General features: G+C 65.1%; 1 protein-coding gene across 3 annotated transcripts in view; it reads left to right on the plus strand.

The window, feature by feature from the left end:
- The window catches only part of GLI1 (GLI family zinc finger 1), a 45,867-nt gene that overhangs the window by 21,123 nt on the left and 12,129 nt on the right, over window positions 1-12,615 (plus strand). For 2 of the 3 annotated variants that reach the window (XM_073318775.1, XM_073318776.1), the window contains exons 5-6: window positions 11,757-11,930; window positions 12,417-12,515. In XM_073318775.1, the coding sequence (XP_073174876.1) occupies window positions 11,757-11,930; window positions 12,417-12,515 (273 nt within the window). Of the gene's footprint in view, window positions 1-9,107; window positions 9,132-11,756; window positions 11,931-12,416; window positions 12,516-12,615 lie in introns of those variants that run through there. The other variant, XM_073318777.1, reaches the window with a different exon arrangement.

Here is a 12,615-nt window from a genome sequence, read left to right on the forward strand (position 1 = left end):
GCATGTGTGTTGTATGTACAGCCCATGTGGAATGCATGTGGCCGCGCGTGTGTTGTATGTACAGCCCGTGTGGAATCCATGTGGCCGTGTGTGTGTTGTATGTACAGCCCGTGTGGAATGCATGTGGCCGCGTGTGTGTTGTATGTACAGCCCATGTGGAATGCATGTGGCCGCATGTGTGTTGTATGTACAGCCCATGTGGAATGCATGTGGCCGCGCGTGTGTTGTATGTACAGCCCGTGTGGAATGCATGTGGCCGCGTGTGTGTTGTACGTACAGCCCGTGTGGAATGCATGTGGCCGCGCGTGTGTTGTATGTACAGCCCGTGTGGAATGCATGTGGCCGTGTGTGTGTTGTACGTACAGCCCGTGTGGAATGCATGTGGCCGCGTGTGTGTTGTATGTACAGCCCGTGTGGAATGCATGTGGCCACGTGTGTGTTGTATGTACAGCCCGTGTGGAATGCATGTGGCTGCGTGTGTGTTGTATGTACAGCCCGTGTGGTGTGCATGCACTTGCTGGGTGGGTGGTATGTGCACGTCCTTGTGAGAGGTAGCCGAGGATGAGGATGGGGTGAAGCAGGGTCTTGCCCTGCCTGGCTCCCCCCGCCCACGCTGAGGGTGCCCCCCGTCCAGGTGGCTGGTCTGTGCCCCGCGTCCCGGTGCCGACCGGGGGGAACTGGGCAGGGTGGGGCCAGTTCAGATGGACAAAGCCACCAAAGCCAATGGACGAGGGGCTGAGCACCAGGCCTCAAAATTGCTCTCCACTGCCCAGCCCCACCCAGCGGCTCCAGCCCTTCTGTGGGCTGGAGCATCAGGGTGGGGGGGGGGACAGAGAAGCCCCCCAGTGCAGCGGCTCAGGGGGTCCTCTGGTGCCTGGCTTGGAGCGGATGGGTCCACAGGCCCGCGCCCATTGAAGGGGTCTGGGCAGGCTGCTGCTAATTCCCTCCAAAACTCTGCCAGTGGCCCGCAGTGCCACCCACAGCCCCTGCTGTGCCAGCCCTGGGCTCCCCCCCGCCCCCAGCTCTGCCGGTGCCCGCTCTCCGGCGGGCAGGCAATGCAGTGCAGTGCAGTGGAGCCCGGCCTGGCCATGCGATCTGCTGTCGGACGCCATGCCGGGCGAACGTGGCACGTTGTCCAGTGCAGCGCCGGGGCCGAGGCAGGCCACGCCATCCAGCCTCGTCGGCGGCACCCTACTCGAATGCCGTCCGGTACCGGGCCATGAAACGATTTGGGCGAATGGCTCCCTGCTGGCGCCCAGTAACTAGTGCCTGGGGGGAGCCGGCGCAGCTGACGGGGATCCAGTGGAGGGTTGAAGGCAGCAGCAGTGCCCTGAGCAGGGCCCTGGTGCATCGGTGACCTCCGGGCCCCGAGCTCCGGGGGGCACGCCCCCCCCCACTGCCCCGGAAGTGCCCGCGGACACACCCAGGCCTGGGTAGCTGCACCCCCACCCCCGGCAATGCCTCCAGCCCAGCTGGGACCTCGGAGGAATGTCCTATGCCTGTCACTCAGCATCGCCGCGGAAACTCCCCTATCTGCTTTCAAACCCTGCTATTTGGGGGCGGGACCCAGAGGAGGAGGGGAGGAGGAAGCAGAGGAGGGGTCTTGGGGGCGGGGGCTGGAGAAGGGGCTGGAAGGAAAGAAGTTCACCCCCTCCAGGGGGCAGCTGCCTCCCCCAGCCCTCCCTGCCCGAGGGGAGGGGAGGGGAAGAGCAGGCTTCCAACATGGGAGGGGCCGGTAGGGCCTGGGGCTGTGAAGAATGTGCTCGCATTGAACTAGACACTGGTGCACGTTAGAACAGGAGTTGCAACAATGACTGTTCCCAGCTTGTGCTGGGGGACGGGGGGCGCCGGCTGAGCCAGAGGAGGAGTCGTTAGCTAATTACTGGCTTAAAGTATTATACAGTGCAATGCCCGTATGTCACCAGTGCAATGGGCACCAACGCTGCTGCTGGTTTAATGGGGGCCGCTGGTACCAGCTGCTGGGTAATAATGTGCACACAACCCCAGCGCCAGTGAGAGACCCTGCAGTAACAAACCAGTGTCCACACAGCCCCAGTGCCAGTGAGAGACCCTACAATAACAAACCAGTGTCCACACAGCCCCAGCGCCAGTGAGAGACCCTGCAATAACAAACCAGTGTGTACACAGCCCCAGCGCCAGTGAGAGACCCTGCAATAACAAACCAGTGTGTACACAACCCCAGCGCCAGTGAGAGACCCTGCAATAACAAACCAGTGTCCACACAGCCCCAGCACCAGTGAGAGACCCTGCAATAACAAACCAGTGTGTACACAGCCCCAGTGCCAGTGAGAGACCCTGCAATAACAAACCAGTGTCCACACAGCCCCAGCGCCAGTGAGAGACCCTGCAATAACAAACCAGTGTGTACACAACCCCAGTGCCAGGGAGAGACCCTGCAATAACAAACCAGTGTGTACACAACCCCAGCGCCAGTGAGAGACCCTGCAGTAACAAACCAGTGTCCACACAGCCCCAGTGCCAGTGAGAGACCCTACAATAACAAACCAGTGTCCACACAGCCCCAGCGCCAGTGAGAGACCCTGCAATAACAAACCAGTGTGTACACAGCCCCAGCGCCAGTGAGAGACCCTGCAATAACAAACCAGTGTGTACACAACCCCAGCGCCAGTGAGAGACCCTGCAATAACAAACCAGTGTCCACACAGCCCCAGCACCAGTGAGAGACCCTGCAATAACAAACCAGTGTGTACACAGCCCCAGTGCCAGTGAGAGACCCTGCAATAACAAACCAGTGTCCACACAGCCCCAGCGCCAGTGAGAGACCCTGCAATAACAAACCAGTGTGTACACAACCCCAGTGCCAGGGAGAGACCCTGCAATAACAAACCAGTGTGTACACAACCCCAGTGCCAGGGAGAGACCCTGCAATAACAAACCAGTGTGTACACAACCCCAGCGCCAGTGAGAGACCCTGCAATAACAAACCAGTGTCCACACAGCCCCAGCGCCAGTGAGAGACCCTGCAATAACAAACCAGTGTCCACACAGCCCCAGCGCCAGTGAGAGACCCTGCAATAACAAACCAGTGTGTACACAACCCCAGCGCCAGTGAGAGACCCTGCAATAACAAACCAGTGTGTACACAACCCCAGTGCCAGGGAGAGACCCTGCAATAACAAACCAGTGTGTACACAACCCCAGCGCCAGTGAGAGACCCTGCAATAACAAACCAGTGTCCACACAGCCCCAGCGCCAGTGAGAGACCCTGCAATAACAAACCAGTGTCCACACAGCCCCAGCGCCAGTGAGAGACCCTGCAATAACAAACCAGTGTGTACACAACCCCAGCGCCAGTGAGAGACCCTGCAATAACAAACCAGTGTCCACACAGCCCCAGCGCCAGTGAGAGACCCTGCAATAACAAACCAGTGTGTACACAGCCCCAGCGCCAGTGAGAGACCCTGCAATAACAAACCAGTGTCCACACAGCCCCAGCGCCAGTGAGAGACCCTGCAATAACAAACCAGTGTGTACACAGCCCCAGCGCCAGTGAGAGACCCTGCAATAACAAACCAGTGTCCACACAACCCCAGTGCCAGGGAGAGACCCTGCAATAACAAACCAGTGTGTACACAGCCCCAGCGCCAGTGAGAGACCCTGCAATAACAAACCAGTGTGTACACAGCCCCAGCACCAGTGAGAGACCCTGCAATAACAAACCAGTGTGTACACAGCCCCAGCACCAGTGAGAGACCCTGCAATAATAGAAATTAAATTGTTGCAGGGAGTGGGAGGTTTGTTCTTTGTGGCTGCCCCAGCCAGCCCCACTCCCACGTTGGATCGCAGGGTGGGGTGGGTGTTGGGGAGGCCATTCGAAGCAGGGTCTCTGGACATGATCTCACCACGGTTCAAGGCAGTTCCCGGCGTCCCTGGGGCCTTCAGGCCAGGGAATCCGGGGGTCCCTCTGCAGCGCCGCGAATCAGCCATTGATTGTGGGAAATGCAGTGATGCGAGACCCGGCGATTCGGGGTGGTTCCTCCCCCCTGCCCCCTGCTCAGTGTGCCTCACCCTCTTGGTTGTGGTGGGAACCGTGGGGAGCAGCAGCAGCGGGAGGGTGAGGGTCCAGAGGAGGCCAAGGGGGTGCTGAGACCGCAGCAACCCGGGGCGCAACGGCCGCTCATGCGTGTGTGGCCAAGCTCCCTGTCACGCAGACGGACCCCATGCCTCAGCAGAGGGGTGCCCCATCGCCCTGCTGAGGCCATCAGGGGTTTGCATTGGGGGACCTGGGTTCTATTCCTGACTCTGCGCCTTTGGGTGCCCCCATGTGCCTCAGTTTCCCCACCTGTGTAGGGAAGGTAGTCCTGTTTTGGTGAGGCAGGGCCCGTTGTGCCCTGTGTGTCTCCAGGCCTCCAAGCCAGCTAGATCCCAGCAGAGCCCTCAGCCCCTGAGCTCCACTGGGAGCCTGGCACGGTAGGTGGCTGGCGCAGGGGGTGGCTCCGAGGCCTGGCGACAGAGAGCAGGCAGCTAGGAAATGTGACCCTCAGCCTGGCCTCAGGGCTCACCCCAGGCCCTGGGCAGCCTCCCCGCAGCTGCTTCCCCCTTCCCTCATCACAGCCCGCCGGCCTGGCAGGGCCACCTGGCAATCCAGCTTGGCCGTGCCCTGTTCCTGCTGCCCGTGCCAAGTCCCCCGTTCTGCCTGGCACATCGGGGGGCCCGTCCCGCACCCCCACTCGGGCCTTGGCCTGAAACGTGCCACGAGGCCGTGGTGCCCCCTCCTCCCTAGCTTTGGGTCCCCAGCGCCCCAGCCCTGACCCCCCACCACATCGGTGCCCTGGCCCCAGCTCCCTACGTGCGGATCCATGGGGCTCTGCAGCTGGAGGCGGTGGGGGGGGGTGAGCTGGGGGATGACTCAGGCCGATGGGATGCACTGAGCACGCAAGCCTTGACCTGGAGCCAGCGAGGGGGCAGCTGGGGGGGGAGTCACAGGGGGGCCCAGCCAGCACCACGGGGGGCACCCAGAGACATAACATCAGCATCTCCCCTCCAGCCCAGAACCCCCCCCCCCCAAGGCACAGATGTGTGCGTGGGGCTGGAGAGGGAAGGTTGGCCCAATGGGTAGGGCCCTAGACCCTGGTCCTCCTCCTTGCTCTACCCTGTGCCTTGGGAGAGGCGCCGTGCCTCAGTGTCCCCATCTGTACGATGGGGTGTTGTCAGGTGCTCATGGTGATGAGGGCCACGTAGGCACCTCCGCAGGCCTGCACCAAGCAGTGATAAATGGGGATGGGTGAGGGGGAGCGTTCGGGGCTGGGGCGGGGGGACGAGCAGGGACAGCTGGGTGGGGGGCAGATGGTGCCCCATGGGAAGGGCTGGAAGCCTCGCTGGCGGGCATTGAACATTAGAGGAGGCTTGGGCGTCGGGCCCCATTGCAGGGCCTCTCGCCCTGAGTGTCTGGACCCAGGCAAGGCCACGGAGCCTCCCGCGCCACTTCAGGGCGACCTCTCTCCGGCCAGCCTCAGACACAAAGCCCTGTGCCCAGCCCGGGGCTCTGCCCTGCCCGGGGACGGGACGCGCCGCGGGCCAGGGTGCGGGGGAGCTTGTCCGGCCCGGGCAGTGCCGGGGGAGAGAGGAGATAATCCCAGGGGCCCTTCTGACTCTAAATGCTGTGAATGGGGATTGTGACGGGGGGAATCCAGGTTGGGGGTCAGGACTCCTGGGTTCTGCTCCAGGACGGGGGCAGGGTCGAGTGGGTTAAAGCAGGTGGCGTGGGACTGGAGGTCAGGACTCCTGGGTTCAAGTCTCGGCTCTCACAGAGGAGAGTTTAATAGTTTTGGGAGGGAGATATTAGGAATCAGGACTCCTAGGTTTTATCCCTGGCTCCAGGAGGGGAGTGGGGTCTAGTGGTCAGAGCAGGGGGCTGGGAGCCAGGACTCCTGGGTTCGCTCTCCTGCTGCCTGGCCATGGGCACCTCCTCGCTCATGCGGGCGTTTCTGGGGTTCTGTGCGATGCCGAGCGCAGCCGGGGGGGCACCGCCCAGCCAGAGCCCCGTCTGTACGGTGCCGGGCTGTGGTGACCCAGTACCTAATCGTGGATCCCGACAAGGGAAGGGGTGTCCCGGCACTGTTGGAAAACCACCCGGAGTGGCAGGAGCTGGGTCCACAGCGGGGGTCAGGGCTTGGGGGGAGGGGGTTCACAGCCCTGGGCCTTCAGCTGCCCAGTGGGATGGGACCCATGGTCACCAGCGGCGGGTCTTAGGGCCCCCCCCGTTTTTCTTTGTACCGGACAATAGGGCCGGGGCGCTGGTGTGGGCTGAATGGGGAAGCAGAGGGGGTGGGGCAGCAATCGACTCAATTACTAGACAAACTTTTGAGAGTGGCCTGCAAACTCCTGGCCTTCCTTGGGGGTGGGGGGGCGGGATGGGATTCCCCCAGGCTCCCAGCATCCCGGAGCCTCGTGTCCCCCCCCTCGCTGGGCAGCTGGTGGGGAGGGGAGGGGTGTGCCCCTTTCTCTGCCCCAGCCCCACCCCCACCTCTCCCTCAGGGAAATGTTACTATTCCTCCCTCCTGCTTTCCCACCCCCCCTTCTCATTTTGTGCCCCCCCAGGCCTTACCATGTGCCCCATCTCTGTGCGTACCACCCCCCTGGTCCCTGCCCCCACCCTCCTGCTTTTGCCCCCCAAAAACCTTTTCATGCCCCCGAGCAGCCTCCTCTTCTTCCACTCCCCCCCCCCCCCAGTTTCACACCCCTGCACTCCCCCCGCCCCATTCTTCCCCGGTGACACGCGGACAAAGCCCCCAGACGAGCGCTCAAAGGGGGAACTGAGGCGTGAGAATCCGCCCCCCCTCCCCATTGCAAACCAAACCCTTCTTCTTGCCAGTGGGCCGTGGGGCCCCGGCCCCCTCCCTTTTGGGGGTGAGCCCCCCCCCCGCTCTCCAGGGAGAGGCTGGAAGGAGCTGAGGGCGCCGACACCAAATGCCACACACAGAGAGCCCCCCCCCAACTCCACCGCCCCCACACTCCAGCTTGTTCTCATTTCGTGGCCTGTCGCGGCCCGGCTCAGTCCTGTCTCCCGCTCCACTCCCAGACAGGGCCCCGCGCCCGGGTGGGCCAGCCACGGGGAAGGGACTGCCAAGTGCTGGGGCATGGGGTGCTCGCCCCGCCGGGGAGGAGAGACCCCCACCGTGCCCCAGTTTCCCCCCTTTGGAAACGGGCATGAATGGTCCCGATCTGTGCATGTGTGTATGTGTGCCTGAGCCTGTGAGCACACGTGTGCAGGTGAGAACGTGCATGTGTGTGTATGTTTACACGTGTGCACATGCGTGTGCCGACACATGTCCCTGCCTGTGCGTCTTCAGCCATTAATAGCTAAGAAGCAGCCACTGGGTCAGACACTGAACTAGGACTTGGGAGACCAGGAATCTCGTCCCAGCTCTGCCTCAGTTTCCCCTCCCACCCCAGTTTAAATGAGCCTGGAAGCTCTGTGGGCCAGGCACCTTCCCCATACAGCCCTGCCAGCGGTGCCTGGGGGCAGCGGGTGGGGAGGGGGGTTGGGGGGGCCTGTCGTTTGATTGTTTTTAATTGTCAAAGCCACACGTCAGACGCCCTGCTTGCACCTTGGGCGGGAGCAGGGGGGGGTCGGGGGTTGCCCCTGGGGTTGTAAAGTCAGCGGGTCCCCATGGCCGGCGGGGACTGGCCGGGGGGCTCCCCACAATGCTAGTGAAGGGAGCTTAGTAGCTTTCTAGGCCCCCCGAACCTGCTGGTGTCTTGCCTGCACCCCAGACAGGGGCTGAGGGACTGAGCTTTTTGGCCTCAAGGACGTTAGTTCTGATCTGGCCCCAGGGTGAGGGCTTGGCGAGCTCGGGGAGGTGGGGAACGAGACACTGGGGGGGGGTCTGCCCAGCAGGCATAGTGGGGGCTGCTCTGCCTGGGGTGGGGGCCTGGAAGCCAAGGTGGGGGGTGCTCTCCCAGGAGCGCCAAGCGGGCACTCTGTCCTGGGGGGGCATACAGCGGGGGGCACTCTGTGTTGGGGGTGGCTCCCAGTGGGCACTGAGCCTGTCTGGTTGGCCTCTTTTGCTCGTTTTATTTTGCAATGACCCAGACGGTCCCATTCCCCCCCACCCCCTCGGTGTGTCTGATGCTGACAAATGGGGGTGTGGGGAAGAGATCGGGGGGGGTGTGTGAAAAAACCCTCCCCCCCATCAAACAGACTCGGTTATTGTGCAGCAGAGAAGTTGCTCTTTCCCGTCACCAGCTGGCTGCCAGCTGCGAAATCCCCTTCCCATCCCCCCGCCTGCTTCCCCCCATTCCCCCCCATCCTCCCCACCTCGCACACACCCAGATCCCTCTGCCCCTGCCAGGAGGGCGGCCCCCTACATTTCTTGGATGCACTTGAAACGCTCGGCCTGGGACACTGCAAACGGCCAGGCCAGCGGAGAATAAACAGGGAGATCATTTGCCCCACACCCGCACTGGAGGAGAAAGGGTCTGGGGGATGGGGGGGCCGCACAGTGGGACTGCGGCCGGGGGTGGAGGGTGGCGAATTTACCCAGCTTGGCTCGTGGCCCGGACCAGCCCAGCGGGAGTCGGCAGCACCAAGAACCGGCTCGTCTGGAGGGGGGAAGACCCGGGGGGGGGTCAGATCCAGGCGGGTTTGGGGAGTGAGGACCCGCTCTCGTGTTTCTGCTCCTGGGCAGTGGGTCAGCTCAGCTGCTGGCATTGAGCCAGGCAGGGTCAGGCCCTAGCCCCCCCCTCCCAACCTGTGCTCGGCCAGCTCATGGTGGCCGGGGGTCGCAGAAACCTCCAGGCCTGTTGGGGGCAGCGGGGCCCTGCTGGGCAGACGTGCTCACCCTGCGGACAGAGACGGGTGCCAGAGGGTCCGTCGTGGGGGCACCTCTGCCCTCGGGCTTGGGGATTCCATTGTAGGCCAAGCCGTGTGTCCTAACCCCTGCACAGCTAACACCGGATGGGAGATTCCCTTCTAGGGTGTGAGGTTCAATCCGGTGCATGACGCAGGCTCGGGGGGAACATGGAGGCCAGGCTGGGGAGGTCTCGCTGTGGCGGGGTGGAGGGGAGACACCTGCCTGCCCGCCACCCTGGAACAGCTGCCTAGGACACGTCCCACGGGCAGATTCGCCCGTCAGCAGAAATGGCTGGTAACTGACCCGTGCCGGGGGGGTACCAGGGCCAGAGCACACACCTCGCTATGCCACCGCCTGGCCCGGCCCCAAAGCAAACCCCGCTCTGCGCGATGTCAAAACAACCCCCCCCCACTCCGCCCCACAGCCCGAGCAGGCCTGGGAGCGGGCTGGCCAGGAGCTCGGCCATTATCGGCTTCCAAGTCATAACAAACGCCCAGAACACCCACCTCGAGGGACGGCCCCGGGCTGGCTGGGAAAGCAGGAACGCGGGGCCAGGCGCGGGACCCGGAGCCTGCAGCCCCCGGCGCAGCCTGGCTCGTTGCGCTGCACCCCTGCAGACATCTCCCTCGCCCGGCTGGGGCCTGGGGCAAGGGCCGGCCCTGTGTTGGGGGGCGCCCTGGGCCAGTGCCCCTGGTTTTATCTCACTCCTCACGCTTCCCTTTCCCAGGCTGGGGCAGAGAGGGGGGCAAGTTCTTACAGACGGCCTGTAAAGCCCGCGGGGGCGAGGAGCCAGGGTTGGGGGGCGGGCAGGGCAGCCGGCACAGGTTCCTGCCAGCGGCTCGGCACTGTCAGCCTGCTGGGTCCTGGGGAAAGTGGCCACAGTGCAGCTTTGCCTCCTCGGGCATCGTGGGCCTGGCACCGTGGGGAGCCCACCTGGGCCACGCCAGGCCCGGCGCCGTGGGGAGCCCATCTGGGCCACGCCAGGCCCGGCGCCGTGGGGAGCCCATCTGGGCCACGCCAGGCCCGGCACCGTGGGGAGCCCACCTGGGCCACGCCAGGCCCGGCACCGTGGGGAGCCCATCTGGGCCACGCCAGGTCTGGCGCCGTGGGGAGCCCATCTGGGCCACGCCAGGCCCAGCACCGTGGGGAGCCCACCTGGGCCACGCCAGGCCTGGCGCCGTGGGGAGCCCATCTGGGCCACGCCAGGCCCGGCACCGTGGGGAGCCCACCTGGGCCACGCCAGGTCTGGCGCCATGGGGAGCCCATCTGGGCCATGCCAGGCCCGGCACCATGGCCACGCACCGGGGGAGCTGATTCGGACTGTGCCGGGCTGTACATGGGCCGATGGAGGGTTAGCAGAGGTGGGAGATGGGGAGGGGGGGCGGGAGACTGTGGGTATGGCCGCCGAGCTGGCCTCCACCTTGGGGCGCTCCCCCGTCCCTGCAAGCTCCCCCCCCCGGTTTCCATGCACCTGAGCAGAGCAGGGGGCACGTGAATCAGACTCAGAAACCTTCAGCACAAGGCTGACATGCCCCGCGGGTGGGTGGGCACCTTTGTCAGTGCGTGTCCCTGTCCGTGCCTCTGGTCACGGGCATTTACTTGTCCAACGGCTCCATGGGCAGGCATGTGTCTCTGCATTTGCACACGTGTGTCCGTGTGTGCGTGTCCCTGCTTGTGTGTACGTGTGTCTAGGGGTTACTCTGGGCATGTGTGTGGGTTTGTGCGTCCGTGGGTGTTTGTGCGTGTGTGTCTTGGCTTGGCCTGTGCTGATTGCAGGACACTCTGCGGGGGCAGCGGGCAGGAGGGGAGCTCAGCCCGGCAGAGGGGCCGGGTGTGGGGCTGCGCGGGGCTCTGGCATTGCTGGAAGGGGCGCGGGGGCTGCCATGACACTGGCATTGTGACAGAGGGATGGGCCCTGTAAGAGACTGGTGGGGCCGGAGGGGGTGACGTTTCCCACACCTCCTCCTGCCCGAGCCCTGAGTCTGGGGGCACGGCTGGGATGGGGCACCTGGCTGAGCCATGGGGTGACTGAGCCAGGGAGGGGGGACTGGGATGTGTCCCCCCAAAACCCTTCCCCATCCCCCCCATGGTGCCTGCCTCAGCCGGCGTGCCCAGCCCCCGTGGCCCCACTGACCAGGCCTGTGAGTCTGGGGTGGCGGGGGCTCTGGGGTTGGCCCGGCTCGCAGCCTGGCCCCATCCAGGACCAGTGGGCAGGCCTGGCACAGAGCCAGAAGGGGGTCCTGCTCTCGGGGGAAACCCCGGCCCTGGAGTATCTGGGAACAGCCGAGGGGCTGGGGCACTTGCCTCTGGGCAGATGGAGGGAGGAGAGAGCCAGGGGCTTAACCCCGGGGGGAGATCCCAGTCCCCGCCCTCCCCAGCCAAGTCACCTTGTTGGAGATGGGGCGGGGAGGAGAGGACGGTCCCCGCCACCTGGTCCTGGTCCTGCCGGGCTCTGGTCGTCCAGGGAGGAACTGCTGGGTCGAAGGGTCCCCCACCCCCACGTCGGCGCCTGGTCCTGGGGCTGGGCTGGTCCCCCCAAAGAGCCTGTGATGGAGGGGGGTACCGGGTTGGGGTGCAGACGAGGGGTGAGGAGAGGCCCCTCCCACTCTGGGTGAGGGGGCACAGGCAGGTGGGCACCAGCAAGCATCAGCTGGGGGCGGGCTGGGCACCCCTCTGCTGGGGCCAGAGGCCATGGGGATGGGCAGCCCAGTGTCCAGAAAGGGCCTGGGCTTTGTAGCCAGGGCTCCCTCTGCTGGAGACGTGGGGCGTTGCGGGTACAGCGTGTGGCTGCCCCCGGGCCTGGGATTCGGAGCAGGGGCTGGCCCTGGTCCTGGGGGCTGGGCAGGGGTGGGCCGCACGGGGCATCCCAGGGACCCTGGCTAGCTGTCAGGGTACCACGCCCGCCCTCCTCTCCCCCAGGCCTGGCCCCGCGGGGGGTCGGAGGCTCCCCCCGTCTGCCCGGAGCGGATGTGCCCCTGAGCGTGCCCGGGGCCCGACGGACCATGTTCAACGCCAGGAACCCTCCCGGGAGTGGCTACATGGAGCATTGTTACCTGCACCCCCTGCACGCGCCCGGCCCCGGCCTGGCAGATGGTGAGTCCCGGCCGCACGGCCCCTGCAGCCCGGAGCATCGGCACAGGGGTCTGCGGGGACCGCCCGCGGCCCTCGCCCCCTCTGCACCCCTCTACCGGTCCCACCCTCTGTCCATCCGTCCCCCGCCCCCTTCCACCCGTCCCACCCTCCGTCCATCCATCCCCTGCCCCCTCTGTGCCCCTTTACCGGTCCCACCCTCTGTCCATCCGTCCCCCGCCCCACCCCCTTTCCACCTGTCCCGCCCTCCCTCCATCCGTCCCCCAACCCCTCTGCGCCTCTTTTGGGGTCCCGCCTTCTGTCCATCTGTCCCCTGCCTCCTCTGTGCCCGACCTCCATCTGTCCATCCCCTGCCCCGCACCCCTTCCACCCGTCCCACCCTCCGTCCATCCATCCCCCGCCCTGCCCCCGGCACCAAGCCCTGGGAGGTGGGGGCAGGGGCTGCCCAGGACTAACGACCCCCCCCTTCTCTCCCCCGCTTCTTTCCAGGGCTGAGCGACTTCCCCATGTGCCACCAGGCCAACCTGATGGGCAGTCACCATGGGTACGGGCTGGCACCGGGCAGCGAGCATGCTGGGAATGCCGATGGTAGGTCGGTGCCCGGAGGGATCCGGCTGGCCGTAGGCGGGTGGGCGACGGGGAGGGGTTGCCAGCAGATGCCCCAGCCCCCTCTGTGCTCATGCCAGCG

The sequence above is a fragment of the Lepidochelys kempii genome, chromosome 20 (genome assembly GCF_965140265.1).
Source record: "Lepidochelys kempii isolate rLepKem1 chromosome 20, rLepKem1.hap2, whole genome shotgun sequence".
NCBI lineage: Eukaryota > Metazoa > Chordata > Testudines > Cheloniidae > Lepidochelys > Lepidochelys kempii.